This window comes from Tenrec ecaudatus, chromosome 7 (assembly GCF_050624435.1).
Source record: "Tenrec ecaudatus isolate mTenEca1 chromosome 7, mTenEca1.hap1, whole genome shotgun sequence".
In the NCBI taxonomy this organism is placed as follows: domain Eukaryota; kingdom Metazoa; phylum Chordata; class Mammalia; order Afrosoricida; family Tenrecidae; genus Tenrec; species Tenrec ecaudatus.
Window position 1 is genome coordinate 119779944 of NC_134536.1, and position 17802 is coordinate 119797745.

The 17802-nt window shown below is 38.9% G+C and overlaps 1 protein-coding gene across 1 annotated transcript in view; it reads left to right on the forward strand.

The window, feature by feature from the left end:
• The window catches only part of PKHD1 (PKHD1 ciliary IPT domain containing fibrocystin/polyductin), a 588229-nt gene that overhangs the window by 539149 nt on the left and 31278 nt on the right, over window positions 1-17802 (forward strand). Inside the window, exons 62-64 of the mRNA XM_075554069.1 lie at window positions 1562-1697; window positions 4695-4782; window positions 12453-12560. Of these exons, the coding sequence (XP_075410184.1) occupies window positions 1562-1697; window positions 4695-4782; window positions 12453-12560 (332 nt within the window). The remainder of the gene's footprint in view (window positions 1-1561; window positions 1698-4694; window positions 4783-12452; window positions 12561-17802) is intronic.

Consider the following 17802-nt stretch of genomic DNA (forward strand, 5'->3'; position numbering starts at 1 on the left):
CGTTTTGTTACTATTCTCAATATCTCTATTGAGATCATTTCAATGCCTTTAATGTAGGTTCTCTGACCCTTAATGTTCTGATCTGAGCTTTAGATGAACTGTTGTCAGTTTAAACTCATAGAGATCATTTTTATAAGAGTTAAAAGCTCAAATAAAACATTCTTTAATAGTTGGACTAAAATGGTCAGTGTAATGATGGCTCCATGGGGCAGTTTCAGTTCAAGGACTAGATGATTTTTGGTCTCAATGGTTCTAAAGGGTCATGTTTGCACATGGATTTGAAGTGTAAATATTCTTTCCACAAAAATACCAAATCAAAAACTCAGTAAACGTTGTATCATGAATTATATATTCATTGTGTTTTATTTTATATTTTTCCTTTTTTGTCTCTAACTCACATTACAGTGAATAAACTTGAAGGAGGGAGAGGCAATATAGCTCATTCAGTGGTAACAACTCATAGTCATACACTTATGAACTATAAGATTTGGGGCAACTTAATTAAACCTCTTTTGAGGTAGGTGGATCCACAATCGCTGTTCATGGAAGCTGCAGTCATGGGAACAAAAGATGGAATGCATTAGGTAAACCTGCTGCAGAAGACCTCTGTAGAGTCTCGAAGGACAGGGATGTTACTTTGAGAACTAAGGTGTGCCTGATCCAAGCCATTCTATGTTCCATTACCTTATACGCACTGAAAGTTGGACAGTGAATAAGGAAGACTGAAGAAGATTTGTTGCACTTGAATTGTGGTGCTGGAGAAGAATATTGAAAGTACCATAGATTCTAAACAAACAAATTGATTTGTTGGAAGAAGCAAGGCCAGAGTGTTCCTTAGGCAAGACTTCATCTTACATATTTTGAACATGTTGTCAGGAGAGACCAGTCCCTGGGGAAGGACATCGTCATGCTTGGTAAAGTGGAGGGGCAATGAAGGAGGAGAGGGCTCTCATGACAGGGATTGACACAATGGCTGCGTCAGTGGGCTAGGCCTAGGAACCCTTGTGCGCATGGTGCAGCCCCATGCAGTCTCACTTCCTCTGGCCACTTCCTCAGGAAAATCCAATCTCTGGAAAAGGACACCATGCTTGGTAAAGTATAAAGGCAGCGAAAAGAGAAAAACTCTTGACAAGACAGATAGACACAGTGGCTACCCCAGTGGGCTCAAACATAACAAGTTTGAAGAGGGCAGAGGGGCGGGAAGTATTTTGTTGTGATTTTTCAGAACCGGCTTGATGGCATGTACAACAGCATGATGTGGAATTGACTCGATGGCACTGGAGTTTTGCAGGGTTAATAATACACGGTGATAAAATCCAAGTTCATACTTTGCACTTCTTTCAACCCACTTCCAGTCCATCATTTTTTATGGCTAATGAAATCTTTGAAATAAACTACAAGTTGTTATTCTTTGATATACACACATGGCACGTAATACTAATCTACTAGAAACATAGACTCATGTAAGTATTTTCACTGATAATAATGTATTATAAGTAACACCGACTGCAGTGGTATGTGTAAGCTCTGCTTGTCTTTCATTTACTTTCACATGTGGCAGAAATACCAGCACTGACAAAACTGAGGATTCAATATATATTCGGCCCCATGTGCTTTTCATCTCAGTCCAGCCTTCGGATGGGGAGGTGGGAAAAGAACTCCCTATCCAGCCACGGCTTGTTTTTCTGGATGAGCAGGTACCTTTTGACATTTCTCTGTAGAGCCGGGAAGCATGCGGTAGTCGAATATGCTTTAGACCGCATCCTCGTTAACATGAATTCCCAGGATGCCCATTGTGTGGCATTTGCTGCACATGACACTTAGAACTGCTGTCTTCATTTCCCTTACATTTCCCACGTGATCATAATTTGATCAGGGATAAAACCATACATAGATCTTATTGTGAGATTTTTTCTCCCCAAGTAGACTTTTCAAGTAAGCCATTCATATCCTCTTTAAAATCTAGCCTTCTCAAATAATGAAATCAAAAGTAGTCTGTGAACATACTAAAGGAAAGAATTTATGGGGTCTAATAAAGGTCCCTAAAGAGTCCTGGTGGCACTGAGGCTTAGGCATTGGACTGCTAACTATAACATTGGCGATTCAAACCCTTCAGCCACTCCAGGAAAGAGAGATGAGGCCGTCTGCTCTAATAACGATTTTCAGCCTCACAAACCCCACATAGGGTCACTCTGAGTCCGAATCAGCTCAATGGCAGTGATTTTGGTTTGGGGCAGGAAGACCTTTGATGGGAGCAATGTTTTAGCACTCCGCTGCTAACTCAAAGCCTTGTGGTTTGAACCCGGCTAGGACCACCATGGGTGGGGGGGCGGGCAGTCTGCTCCCATGGCGATTATAGCCTAGGGAACTTTACAGGACAGTTCTACTCTGTGTTAAACTTACTAACAATTCCAAATTATCTCAATAGTACACAACAATCGCATATTATCATGGCTTTATGTTACATTCAAATATTTATCTAATATGTACTTAAGAAAATAATCAACAGGATACTTTAATGCTGTATTCTAACTTTCTTGTGTATATTCTGCAATTCGATCTTTCCTAAATGTTGGGCTGTTGATAAAAAGCTCAGCATTCGAATCTACCAGCCACTCCTCAGGAGAATGATCAGGCAGCCTATTCACATACAGATTAAACAAACCAGCAAACAAACAAAAATTCACTGCCAGAGAGTCGATTCAAACTCTTAGAGACCATAGAGGACAGAGCAGGACTGGCCTGGTCATTTTCTGAGGTGTAACTCTTCATGGGGGTATGCATCCTCATCTTCCTCCCAATGAGGGGTCGGAGGTTTCCAACCACTGACCTTGTGAGTAGCTGCCCAAGGCATAACCCACTATGAGGCCATTCTGTCTACAGGAATTTACAATCATGGAACCCCGAGGGAGCATTCTATGTTATCTTCTCATGTTGCTATCAGCCAGAGTGGACTTCATGGCATTGGGTTTGGTTGCTTTGGTCTACAGTAGAACCCCAGACCTCGATGCTAATCCGTACTAGAAGGAGCATCAAGAAGGGATGCGGTAGAGTTCCGAATCAATGTTTCCCATAAGAAAAATGGGAAAACAGATTACTCTGTTCTCAACCACCAAGTTTTTACACTAACCTTACCTTTTTATACAAAACATGACACAGAAGTCTAAAAGTAAGTAAATCCAGAGTTAAATAATATAATTAATTTTTATTATTATTGTTTTTAATCCTTTTATTAGGGGCTCATACAACTCTTATCACAATCCATACATACATCCATTGTGTAAAGCACATTTTTACATTTATTGCCCTCATCATTCTCAAAACATCTGCTCTGCACCCAAGCCCCTGGCATCAGCTCCTCAGTCTTTCCCCTCCCTCCCTACTCCCCCCTTCCTTATGAACCCTTGATAATTAATACATTATTATTTTGTCATATCTTGAACCGTCTGATGTCTTCTTTCACCCACTTTTCTGTTGTCCATCCCCCAGGGAGGAGGCCATATGTAGATCCCTGCAATCCGTTCCCCCTTTCCAACTCCCCCTCCCTCTATGTTCCCGGTATCGCTACTCACAGTATGGCCCATATCTTGGATTGAGGATGATCCGAATCTGTGGACACGGATGTGGAGAGGAGGGATGGAGAGAGAGTCACTGTTTGCAAGGGGTCCCCATCCATAAAAATCAATCAACTGGTAGCTGCTTTTCAGGAGTACCCCCCACCTTGCTGCCCCCCACCCACACCCCCCGCCTTCTTAGCCTTTTTACACTAAGCTTTTTACACTAGGCCCTGGCTGGCTTTCTCTAAAATAAAGAAATAAATAGAAGTCCATCTAATGTGGTCTGCTGTTGGCGTTTCCTTAACTGTTTTGTAAAAGGGTTTATCATCAATGTTACTAGCAGTTAACCAGTCAGTTCCTTATCATGATGATTATTTAAAAAATACTTTCTTAGGACTCATGGTTTTTTAAAAAAAAAATAAAAACAGTACAAAAATCCACGAAATCTAAGAAAGCTATAGCAAAGCACTTGAAACACAGCTGCAAAAGGTTTAAACAACTTGTACTAACAACTCCAACTAACTCCTGGTGACAGAAATGCGAGCCACTTTTGTTTACAAAAATCACGTGCATCGTGTTGGATTCTGATGTTTGGTTTGAGCTCCGAGGCAAAATTTCAAGTCAAAATCCGATTATGTCTAGTACGGATGCAGTCGAGTACCGGAGTTCCACTGCACTTCAACAATTCATAGGGGGGGGGGAGTGATCACTAAATAATCCTTTCCACTCTTCGTTTTTAAAAATGTATCCCCTCACCTATTTGCAGAGAGGAAAACTGTGAGTCTGAGGTCCACACCTGGAAGTCTGTCAATTTTTATCCAGCCGGACACGCATCTGACTCCTGCGTTCCTCTCTGAACTGTTAGACTCCCACAGACGTTCAGTGCACAAAGCAGCACTCTCCTCTCGCTTCCCCTACTCTTCTTCATGATCTGGTCCCAACATTTCACACAACAACCTCCCCCCCCCTTGTTTTCTCTTAAACTAATCTCCCTATATTCCTATCAGGAGAAAGAGAGCATGTTTATTTATTATTTCTTTCTTATGTGTTTATTTCCTTGGAATATGTGCTTTGTGAAAGTTGCTGTCTGAATTATCTTCATTTTTAGATCATTTCTTCCCCTCACCCCAATTCTAGAATCGGCGAGTGGAGCCCTTGGGGGCCCCTTCAGAGCCTTGGGCCATTTCAGCTTCCTTGGAAGGGACCGCAGATTCAGCACTAAAAGGTAGGTATCTGTCATTCTCAGAGACCTGTGTGTAAAGCATTTGTGCAGAGAATGCTTAAAATTATTAGCAATTCAGTCAAGTGTGCAGATACACGATTTCTTAAGGAATTCACAAGACCTCTCCTTATTCTAATCGGTAGTGCCATCATCTTAGAAAAGGAAAGTTACCCTGGAAATAAATACCTGAGGTGGTCCTTGTTCCTCTTCTTTCCCTTCCCCTGAAGGGGAAGCATTTTTATCACACCAACATACCCCCAAATCAAACTCTCTGGCATTGAGTTGATTCAGACTCATAGTGACTCTATAGGAGAAGATAAAACTGGATTTCTGAGACCATAACTCTTTACAGGAGTACAAAGTCACAGCTTTCTCCTTTGGAGTGGCTTATGGTTTCGAACTGCTGACCTTGCAGTTGACAGATCAACATGTAAACACTATGCCACCAGAACTCCTCTGATTAATAAAGTGTATCAAAATTCAAGCTCAAAGTGCATTTTAAAGGTAGGTCATGCAAAAATATTCTCAGAAAATATATAATTCATTACCCCACACCCCACAATCTCTATCTCATACAACGCTTGTCACACATCCTTCCAGGATAATCACATTGAAAGCATAGAATCAATGAGTTTATTCTGTCAGTTTGAATTCAGAATTGCTGAATAACATTGATCAAGAACTCTGGTTTAAGCATATCTTTGAATGAAATTTTTGTTCTTGTTCCAGGTTAGAAAACCCACTGGCTCAATCGAAAATAATGACAACTTTTTCAATTATGTATTATAGAAAGATGCTATTCCTGAAACAAAAGGGATAATAATAGTGGTTAATCACAACGGTCTGTTACTATTGTGATATTTGCATATCATACTAAGGAAAAAATAGAGAATCTTCCTAAATTCAAAAAATTTTTTGTACAAAAATGGCTTTATGCACTGGATATTTTTGCGGTTTCAGGAAGGTTATCATTGAGACTTGCCAGTATTGATGAAAGGCAGGGTCCATACCAACAAGTGGTTGGCAATTATAAGTTGCTATGATATGTATAAAATTATCAATATGTGGTCAATTATCTATATTCATATAAAAGTTTGAGAATGCATAAAATGTAACATTTTAAAAATATTCATATTTCTGATCCATGTCATAATCCAACTAAGGCATGTCTGTGGGTTTGAGTTGTCTAGCATATTTTTTCAGATGTTCACACAACTCGTCTCTCAGTTCAAGCATCATCATCCGATTTTCAAGTCACTGGTTTCCAAGAACAGGCCAGGAGTTACAGTCACCATTTGCTCCCACCTGGTTACAAGTCTAAGCTCAGTCATCAGGTTCCTTTAAAGCAGAACAATATAAAATACCAAAAATATAAGAATAAGTCAACCATTAAGTTGTTAACTCTTGAATCTTCTCCTAAAACTATCACTATTATTTGGTACATGGGCTTTCCTTTTACTTAGGATATGATTCTTTCATTCTTTATTTGCTTCTGAAAAGAGGAAGCTATGAAATGTGATAAAATTTTCAAGATAGGAATTATCATTACATGTCATTTTAATGAAATTTCCCCAGCGTTTTTTGCTCTTTCACGTCACCATTTTATTTACCTTATATATTTCGCCCACAAATTGTTTACAAAACACAGAATGATCCCATTCTTAAAATTCTCTTGAGCAGACAATTGACATCCCATCACTAACATGTCAAAGTTTCAAAGCCATTACTGTTTAGAGCTTGTTTCATCTTGTCGCATTCTTATGTCATCTATAAATTTGTCTGCTATCCCTTATCAAGTTGCCTTTCAAGTATTTTAGCCTATAAATGCCCTATGATGTCTACTCCCTTAGAAATAAAATCATTTCATACCCGCATAAAAGTAATTCTTCCTCCAATATTCATAGACTCAGTGTGTCTCTCTTCTCTCTTTGTATAATCTACTTCTAAATGCCCAGATATTGCTGCACGTTCTGCAAAGATCATCTCACAGAATTTCCTACAGAACTCCCACTTGCATAATCTATGTTTTGCTCATTTTGGTCAACTGTTGCTGATGCTATTTTGTACTTCCTGATTAAAAAAAAACAACAGAAAATTGAATTTGAATCTCCTTGGGTATAAAATCCTAAGGGAAGAGGGACAGCACCAAATATTCCCTGCTAAAATTTCAGATGGACCCAACATCATTAATAAAGCTATCTATGGTTAGCCCTATGAAAATTAAACTTTCAAACATAAATTATGAGCACAGAAATGTTATGGTGTAGTCATTTTGTACCATCTCATTGCCTTTCTATTGGTGTTGTAGAATGTATATATGAAAAGTGCATAGGATATAACCTGATATTAAAACAACAGAGCAGCATCAACTTGTAGCTTCAATGGCTTCTTGTTTTAAAATAAGCCTTAACGACCTCAGACGCTGTTGGTTCTGATAGACAAGCACCATCTACTTTCTCCACCGCATTTTCCCATAGCACCTATCTCTTTAGAGATCACTCCATGGGTGTGGGTTTTGAGCAGGGCCATGTTATAAGAATGAATTGTTCTTAGATTAGTGCTGCTATTCAAATTTTAGCTCAAAATCCGTTCACATATCTATGATTTACATATGTTTCTGGTTCTCTTTTAAAACATCATTCTTCTTTTGTTCACAGACATTATAAATCATCCCTGTGGGGCATTTGGTACTGCTATTGATATTACCCTTATTTAGCTGATGGTGTAGAATATAAAACACTGTGAAGAAAAAGAAAATATACCTTTATAGGCAGTTTTATAGACCAAAATACATGGATTATTGATTTGTACAGATTAACAATTTAGGCAATTTGATGCTGCATAAACAATGGACGCTTGTAGATTGGGTAAATCTTCCAATGATATTCATTTAGAAAGGTAGAACTGGCCTAAATATGCCATAAAAGGTACAAAGTATTGAAGTAGCTCATATATGGTAGTCCTGAGTTGTGTCAATGAACTCCACACATAAGAAGCACACCAACCTGTGTGATCCAAGAAGTTTAAAAGGTAAACCCAGAAGAGGGAACAGTACTTGAGTCTACACTCTAAACACCCATCCTGCAGAAAGCTATGGATGACAGTCAAAGCCAAAAACCCATTTGCAGGGTCCCCAGGCAGATCAAGCCTCAGGTGAATGCCCTCTGACAATGGACCAGCGATAGGAAAGGTCTTGTCAGACGGAGCACATGCAGGGCAGATTACTGTAGTTACAGTTAGGACAAAACGTGGCACCTTATCATTTGATCACCCTCTTGATCCAATGTAGAATTATTGTAGATTTTAATATTTTCTACTTTGTTTTTCTCTATTTCATTCTGCCATTGCTATTGAGCCATTTTTTAAATTTAAAAATTGTATGCTTTTCTGTATATGTAAACTAATAGAGACAACCGGATTAACAGCTTCCAAAGGAAACCACAGGGGAGGTTGGTGGGAAATGAAAAGCTAACAGCATTGAGTCTAAAAAAGAATATCCTGAAATTGATAGTGGTGATGGCTGTACAACTTTTAGGAATGTGATTGACCCAGTTAAATGTCTATGTAAATTGTAGGTTGAGGAAGCTCTCAAAAACAAACTAATTTAAAACACTCTTTACTTACAGACCCTTTTCATATCATAATAATATGTGCAACCCTATCTAACTAGGGAAACGCATGTACCTCTGCCCTCTAATGCACACATTGCTCTATTCACCAATTTACCCACAGTCCCCAGTGTTCTCATAGTCCATACTTACTCCACAATCATAGTCCTAGGCTGTATTTTACCATCCTCCACAATTTCCCATTAGTAGTGCCTCACTCACCTGTCATGGCTGCTCGCATTCCGTCGCTTACCCATGCTCTATGCTTTACCCCAACTCCAAAGGCCCCCGGTCTTTTGCAGTCTTCTTTATTCAGTCTCCAGCTTTTATACGCATACGAGGCAACTGAAAATCCCACAGTGTGGACCATGCACACCTTCATCTTCACAGGACCATCTTTCCCTTGAAACACTTTAAAGAGCTCTTTCCGTAGCAGTTTTCCCAATGTAAAACACTGATTTCTGCGCTGCTGCTTCCTTCAATGGGTATTGATTATGGATTGAAGTACAATCCTTTACAATTTCAATATTCTCTGCATTTATCATGACCTTGCTTACTGATCCGGTTGGAAGGATTTATGATTTCTTTATGTTGAGCTATAGCTCTTATTGACGGTGTTGGCCTTTATCTTCCTCAGTATGTGGTTCGGGTTCTCTTCATTTTCAACAAGCAGGATTGTGTTGTAACCATGGTATTGGTAAAGAATCTCAAATACACTATGAACTGCCAAAAGAACACACAAATTGTTCTTGGAAGAAGGATAACCCGAATGCTTCTTATAAATGAGGATGGCCAGATTTTGTCTCATAAACGTTGGATGTGTTATCAGAAGGACCCGTCTTCTAAGAAGGACATTATTCTTGGGAACATAGGGAGTTGGTGAACAAGAGAGATACCCTCAACAAGGTGAATTTCCATAGTGCCTGCAGTACAGGCAGCGATGGTTGTGAGGCTGGGTCACATTCTGTTCTGTTGCACATGAGATCATTATTAGTTGGAACTGATTTGAAGGCACCTAACAACAACATACCTTACCACAGTGCATACAACTTAGTTATGCATGCTATCCTATTCCTACTCCACATCTTACCCATCCTCCATATTTTACTCATACTTCACACATTTAACCACACTCCATCCTTTACTGATACTCCATCCCTTACTCATCGGTCATACACTACCATTTTCCATATCTTACTCATTCTTGCTAACTTACTCATAGTCTATGCTCTGCTTATGCTTCATATCATATGCATATATAATATCTTACTCAAATCTATGCTTAACATTATCATATCCCTGATAATTACACTCATTCTTAATTATGTTTCTTTTGATTACAGCTAAGTGATAAAGTAACAATGCTCTAAGAATGTTATCTTGACTTACCTAGAATCATATTATGACCAGGCAAAATGAAAGCAACAGAAAGCTTTTTGCTATTTAATTCTACTGATACTAGGTTTCACTTAGGCCGGTGGATCCACCTGAAGCAGTGTTGTCACTTTTGTCCCTCTCAGAAATAGCCACTGGAACAATATGTTGGATGAACAAAGAGTACCTTTTATACACACACATTTGTTTTTTGTAATGAAGTGGAACAAACCATGTGTAGTTTTTAGCTCATATTACCAAACGTCCTATTTCATCTGCTTGAAAGTTTCTCCTAAAGCTATCATGAAGTACTTCTCTTTAATTCTAGAAAGAATGGCCCCAAATCTTTTGAGATGGATTTTCTAACTCTGTCCAAGTATTTCCTGGAGAAAAACAAAATCACAAACACAAAACCATACACCCCCATGGGATAGGTTTTCCAATATATTTCTACTTCTAGTATCTGTCTAGTAAATGAAATCTTTTATGCTTCCATTTAACTTTAGATTATTTTGTTGTAGTAGCCACTCTTCATTGGAAATATAAGCTACCATCTATCACCAAAGAAAAATTTATACATTCAAAGACAAGTACTTAAGGATGCCCCAGAACTATATGTTCTAAATTATATATATATACATATTCTAAATAGTTTAAAAATCATTATATATATATATATATATATATAGCTTTGGATGGAAGGGTAAATCCCTGTGGAGAATATTTGGGCTAGAAACTATTTTAGGAACATGCACCATGTCGAAACCAATTCCAGTAGCACTTCCTGGTAGCCATGTAACCAATTTCAATCATGCTTCAAACTCAGAATCCCACTTCAACCCAACTTCCCCTTGCCAGTACATTGTTTATACCAGCTTGATCAGGGAGCCCGTCAATGGCATTTGTATATTTTATATTCCAGGGATTTGATGAACCCTGGAGTGATGTACTGTACTTGGCAGCAACTGCCGAAGCTTTTGGGCACATATGCTTCAAATCTGAGAATATCATAGATATATATGGGAATCTTTTTAGTGATCTCGGAGGCAAGCTGGTATTTAACGCAAAAGCAAACCCATTCTGAGCTAAAGCACTTTCCATCAGGCAGTTTGGCGGCTGTTCTATGAGGCAGACTCACTGTGCTCGACGGACACATGTCGATTAAATGCTGCTTTGTATTCTTCCTAAGATGGGAACAATAAGGACGTTTGTCACAGCAAAAACTGCAGCAAACGATTTCATGGTGAACATCTGTACTCTGCGGTTCATTGTTTGCAAGAGTTTATTGACCATAATTTTGATGCATATAGGTTTTAAAGAGTATAAACTGCATTTATCTTGGGCGCCTATCATTTATTTGAGGCTAGGCTTATTTATTTCCGTTTTTTGTTTTCTTGGGCACTTTATTTATTTTGGGACTCTAGGGAGCTGAAGGAAATGATGTTTCTGAAAAAGGAAGTGTTAGGCAGCTCTGCAAAATTGATGATGAAAGACAATGTTTCTGCAAAAAGGATTGAGCAATTGAATTGAAAAATGTTAACACCAAACATATTATATCTTTATGGTACCTTTCAGCCTCAGATATCTCAAACCAATTTATAAACTTTAAGACAACTCTTCAAATTCTTTGCCCACCATGCCCATCCCAGTGACATTTCCAGAGTAAAATGTAGCAGCTGTTAATTAGTAAAGGAAATTAGGGGCAGTGGAATCAGAAACTAATTAATGACACTGCAAATATGATATTGAATTAACTTGCTTTCCTTTATATCATGAATGGATGATCTACAGTTTGTTATAGGGGAACTTGTTTTTTGTGTGTGTTTTTTTTGCATTTTGTTCAGAACATGGCTAGCCAAGTTGCTAAATCAAGAAGCGTTATCAGTCGTACTCAGGTAATTGAAGTAGTCCTGATCTATTATCTAACTCCGATGCCATGTAAAGTGGAAACAAACAAACAAACAAACAAACAAACAAACCCAGTTTCGTTTGTTACAACTCATGGCAATACCACATGTTACAGAGTAAACTGCCTCAGTAGGTTTTCTTGGCCATGATATTTCCATAATATTATTTCATATTTCCATCTTGGCTGTGATAAGATCTCCTGACCTTTCTTCCTCCGCACTGTTGGGTTGGTTGGAACAGCTATGAGGTTAGTAGGCAAGTACAAATTTGTTGTGGCACCCAAGGATCTACAAAAGCCAAGTAGATAAGAAAGCAGGCCCTTGAAACTGACTACCAAGAAATACAGAAGAATTTTTCTCTTGATATATCATAAAATAATCAATATATAGTAATGATTAAGAAGACCCACTTTGAAGTATGACAGATTTGGGCTGTAACTTCAGTAAGAAAATCATTTAATCTGTCATGAACTTGATTTCTGTTTCTTAAATATATATAACATTATGCTTTATAGAGTTATTAAAAAGTTTACATATTGTGTTCTGTACAAGAAAAGTACAATGTCTTACATAATCAGCTTTCAAAATCTACTTGCTGCTTTAATATTCCATATTAGATTACTTGATTCAAATCTTTGTCGAAGAAAACCTTGATGGGTTATGTAACAGCTTTATTTGGTTTTATTTTACTATATTGTTCATTTGCTTCTCTGCAGAGAAGACAAGAAGAAATGGGTCTCAAATGGATAAATAACATCAATCTACCTTTCTTTCTTTCTTGTAGGACATACCTGGGCAGAAACTCAAGATGGCTACGTGAGCTTCTCCAATTTGACGGTTTTGATCTCTGGGTCAAACTGGCACTTTATTTTTACAGTTACATTTCCACCAGGTAATTTAAGCAGAGAGAGAGAGAGAGAGAGAGAGAGAGAGAGAGAGAGAGAGAGAGAGAGAGAGAGAGAGAGAGAGAGTTCTCTTCAAAATGTAAAATGTGTTGTCAACAGAATCTCTGAGGAACACTTTTGACATTGAATGGGGCTTGGTGAGCGCACTTGACTGGTTGGCTTCTTCCTTCGAATTCCCCTTAAACTTGCGAGGTACACTAACAGGGGGATCATGATGCCATGTTTGTGTTCAAGGTGCTTTCCATTCAGTTACTTTTCATAATTTCCAGTGAGATTAAGCTCTGTTAGAACGTGATTTGAAACCGTTTAAACTTAAAAGCATAAGAATGGCGGATGTAAACATAAGAGCCGTGCACTTCTGTGACCCCTTCCAGATACATGAGAGCAATTCCTTTTTTCCAACTCCATGATTTTCCACAGCTTGGATTATTTAAGAATCTAGCTTTCCTCGTGTTTAGGCCAGCCGATAGAATGCGTTCTTTCCAATGGGTTTCCCGACAATGGGTGTGGCAACCATGACCATTTTTTTTTTTCATTCATCTGGGATCAAGCAAGGAGAAGGCAACGATTTTCACGTTATCTTTTTCTCCCCAATATTGTAGAGCAGTATTTCTCCAAGTGAGTGATACTACAGGGGTAGTGATACTATAGGGGTTAGGGGGTTGGACAGGTGCTAGAATGATTTGAAGGAGCTGCAACCTCAGATACCTGCACTTCTTCCTGGAGTATGGGCTTCAGTGCAAACATTTTCATTATCAGCAGGGGCACTGAGCTTGCTTCTGATTTTGTGTTCTGCAAATGAGGCGTGGGAGGTGATAGGCCAAATAAGTTTGGGAACCTGTGTCTGAATATAGTGTGTGTATAAAATAAAAATTGAATGTGAAGTTAATAAATCACACCAAAATTTGCTGACTCACATTGCGACTTTGCAATTTTTGGACATATTGTCAGAAGAGACAGTCCCTGGAGGAGGGCATCGTGCTTGGTAAAGTGGATAGGAGGTGACAAAGAGGAAGGCCCTGAAGGAGACAGATGGATACTGCAACAATGGATTCTGGCATAGGAACAACTGTGAGGATGGCCCAGGTCTGGGCAGTTTGTGTTTCATTGAACATGGGGTCTTTACGGGTTGGACCAACAGCCACTTTATGTAATAGACTACCAGTGCTCACTGTACTCCGGATAATAGTCACTAATTCCTTAAAATGTAATCCTATTAAAGAACTAATTCCAGAAAACCCAGGACCAATCCAGGAACCTCAGCTTTAAGATATAAAAATCTGTGTTTATTTCGTATGGCTTCCATAACAAAGTGGCACAAACTGCTGGCTAAACAACAGAAATGTATTCTCTGTTCCAGAGACCAGAAACCCAAAATCCAGCAAGCCATGCTTCCTCTTCAGTTTTAAGGCAGAATCTGTTCTTGGGTAGATTCCTTGAGTTATGATATCACTCCTGTGTCTAGTCTTCATATCATCTTCTCCTTTATGACTGCCTCTTCTCTTCTGTCCCTTAAAATGACAAGTCCTAGTGGATTAGGGTCTTCACAGGTTATTCATGATCAAATCTCAGGATCCTTAACTTTAAAAATCTATGTAGACCTTTTTTATGAAATTAGGTTTCATTCACAGGCCTCAGGGTTTTGGAATTGGACTCCCCTTACCCTTCAGCCCACTATAGGAATCCATATAGATCATGTTTATATGCTAATGAATAGAGCTCCCTCACCATTTGTTACCCAGCTCTATAAATTTGTTACCCAGCTTCATATTATGCACTACCCAAGACACTGCCAAGAGATAAGGATCTCTGCAAGTTTGCACAATTGACTTTTTTTAAAACAATGCTATTGGCATGTATTTCACTTATCCTTCAGTTCAATGGTTAGAACATCAAGAAGTTAGATCACATCAAGAAGTTAGATCACATCAAATAGTTAGATCACATCAAATAGTTAGTTAGATCACATCAAGAAGTTAGATCACATCAAGCAGTTAGATCACATCAAGCAGTTACATCACATCAAGCAGTTAGATCACATCAAATAGTTAGATCACATCAAGCAGTTAGATCACATCAAGAAGAATTACACAGTCAGCACCACATTCAACTTTAGAACATTTCCTTCATTGCTTTTTTATTTTTTGAATGATTTTTTTAAGGAGCTAATCTAGACATCAAAACATTTCATAGTTCAATCACATCAAGCAGTATTGTAAACTGCTACCATAATCAATTTCAAAAGAGTTTTCCCTTCTTATAATCCTGGATATTTGCTCCCCCTTACCCTCCACCTTCCCCATAGGGACCCCCAGGTATCTTTATTCTAGTTCTTGTCTCAATAGATTCACCTATCCTAGGTTTTAAATACCGAGAAACACAGAAAAACACATAACAAAGATTCAAGAAGGCTACCAACAATGACAAAAATATAGCAGAGATAAATCCCAATATATTTTCAACAAACAAGAACCAACACAGAATATATTAAAAAGCAAATCAAGCCAAAAGTGTATCAGAAGGGAGATCAAGTGACAATGTTTTAACTTTTCAAGTCAGATTGATCATTTCCAATACACTCTGTCTGATCATCAGGTTATTCTTAATCACCTGAGGCTTATTCCCTGTGGATATCCTGAAAATGTATTTTGGCCTTCCATTGTCATCCACAGCCTTGAACACGCAAGAATTCCACAATTCAAGCTCCTATACTATTCCCTCCTTCAAATTTGGATTATATAATTTGCAATCCTTGGATCATGGATATTGGTACCTTTCTTCCACGTGAGCTTAGTTGACATCTGTTAGATGGCTGCTTCTTTGGAAACTAGCCTTTAAGATCCCAGACACTATTCTGTCAGATGGCCCCAGACTATCTAATTTCTTCAGCACACTTTGCTATAGTACCCATATCTTCTGTGTTTCTTTCATGAGGGCAAGTATCAAGCTGGGCCCTATCATCAGAAATAATTGTTCTTAGATTGAAGCTAACACTAAGTGTGAACCCTCAATCCACTCCTGAATCTAGGCTTGTTGTTGTTGATGATGATTTACTTGGTAGAGAATCTGATCAATCATCTCCCCAAGGCATCAGGACCTTCTGTTTATAATGTCATTGATTACCCTGTGGTACTAGTTTTTACAACACTATTGAGAGAGGGAGTGTAGGATAGCTACATATCTTAATACCTGTACTATTCACTTGTACAGAATAAATCCTCACATGCACGGAAGCTATTTACATGAACAATGGGAGTTGGTGGGTAGGGAAACTTACAATAATATTCATTGACAATGTCAGTCACAAGTTTGCCAGGATAATACATAGCTTAGTACGCCAAGTAGGACATTGGAATAGTAATTAAATGTTAATCCACTGACAGTTCAATACTTTTGATGTAGCTGTCTTCTGCTTCTTGATACACCCTCTAATTTTCAGCCTTAAGTCCTCAAGCTACAAGTAGAGTCTAGTTCACCTAGTGGGATCCATACAGGAGCCTAAGATATGGCCTTTAAAATGTGTGCCCCGCTGATTACCTATTCAGCTCTTCCACCCCAACCCTCTTCTCCATCACTATATTACCATGGTGTCGGCTTTAGGTTTCTTACCATTTTCCAGAATTGTGGAGTTCTCATGACCTCAGGGACTACTGAAGTTAGATGAGTTTGAGAGTGCTAGAGAGAGCTTCACCCCCAACCAGTACAGACAGGATAGCTCCTCCTTCACTCGGTACAGAAACTCAGTGGACTTGTCTTTGCTGTTTCCTTGCTTGCAATATTCTTTCATCCAACAATTTACATTTTCCACTCATCAATTTATTCAAGCCTCTCCTTAAATGTGGCCTCAGAAAGGACTTATCTGGATCACTCAGTCTAAAATATCATCACTAGTTTCATCTCCACCTCCAATCATTCTCTGCCACCTGATCCATTTTTAGTCTTCTTTTGGGCACTTGTCAATGCCTGGAGTTATAAACACCTCCTGTGGAGGCGACTCTATCCCGTGGTGAAGTCTGTGTGTCAGTGAAATGGTCCTCCCTAGGGTTTTCAATGCTGACTTTTCACAAGTGTATTTCCAGACCTCTCTTCTCAGGTACCTCTCTGTGGACCAGAACCTCCAAGTTTGGTAACCCTTTTGCCACCCAGGGTCTCCCACCCAGAGTTATGATATCCAGGTATTTACTGGATTGTCACTTTCCTATGTGCTATGTTACCCCTGAGAACATAAGTTCCCAAATGAAGAACTTCTTTTGTCTGGTTCAGGGGAGTTTCTTTAAGGTGTAGAAGTATCTGGAGCACCCTGAGCACAAATAAGCATTTACTTCTGAATGAGTGAATATATTGAGATTATGTGTTGTTGTTATTGTTGTGTGCCCTTGTTGCAGTCATTCTGTCAATCCATCTCATAGACAGTGTCCCTCTTTTTAGCTGCCCTTCCACTTTATCAAAGATGATGTCCTTCTCCAGGGACTTGTCTCTCCTGACAATATGTTCAAAGTATGCAAGATGAAATCTTGGCATACTTTCCTCTAAGGAGCACTCTGACTGTACTTCTTCCAAGACAGACTTCTTTGGCCTTTAGCAATCCATACTTTCAATATTCTTGTCCAGACCTACAATTCAAATTTATCAATTCTCCTCCAGTCTTACGTATCCAGCGTCCCACTTGCACGTGCATATGAGGCAAGAGAGAAGAGCATGGCTTACGTCCACTTAAGTCAAGTGCACCTTAGTCCTCAAAGTGTATCCTTACTTTTTAAGGTAGCACTTTAAAAAAAAATTCAGTTCGTAAACATGTTTGAAAGCCAAAGCTCTCCACTCTAAAACCAAACCCCCAAACACCAGGGCCAACGAATCAAGTCTGACTCATAGAAGTTCTATGTAGGGTTTCCAATCTTTATCAGAGCAGAAAACTCCATCATTTTCCCAGGGAGCAGCTGGTAGGTTTGAACTACCAACTGTGTTTGCCAGTCGAATGCATAGCCAATACCACCAGGGCCCCCTTTCTACCCTAAGGCATAGACTATTTCTCTGAGTACAAACTGGTCTCTCTGGTTTCCATCTATCTTGGAACTTCTATGGCTTTCTCTTCTGTAACTTGTATGGCTCAGATCACATCCCTGCTTAACCAGCAAACAGATAACAAACAAACCACATCTTTTCTAGGACATATCATTGCGCACAGACTATGTATCACCAGGGTCTTTAGTTTGACATTTAATGCTCACT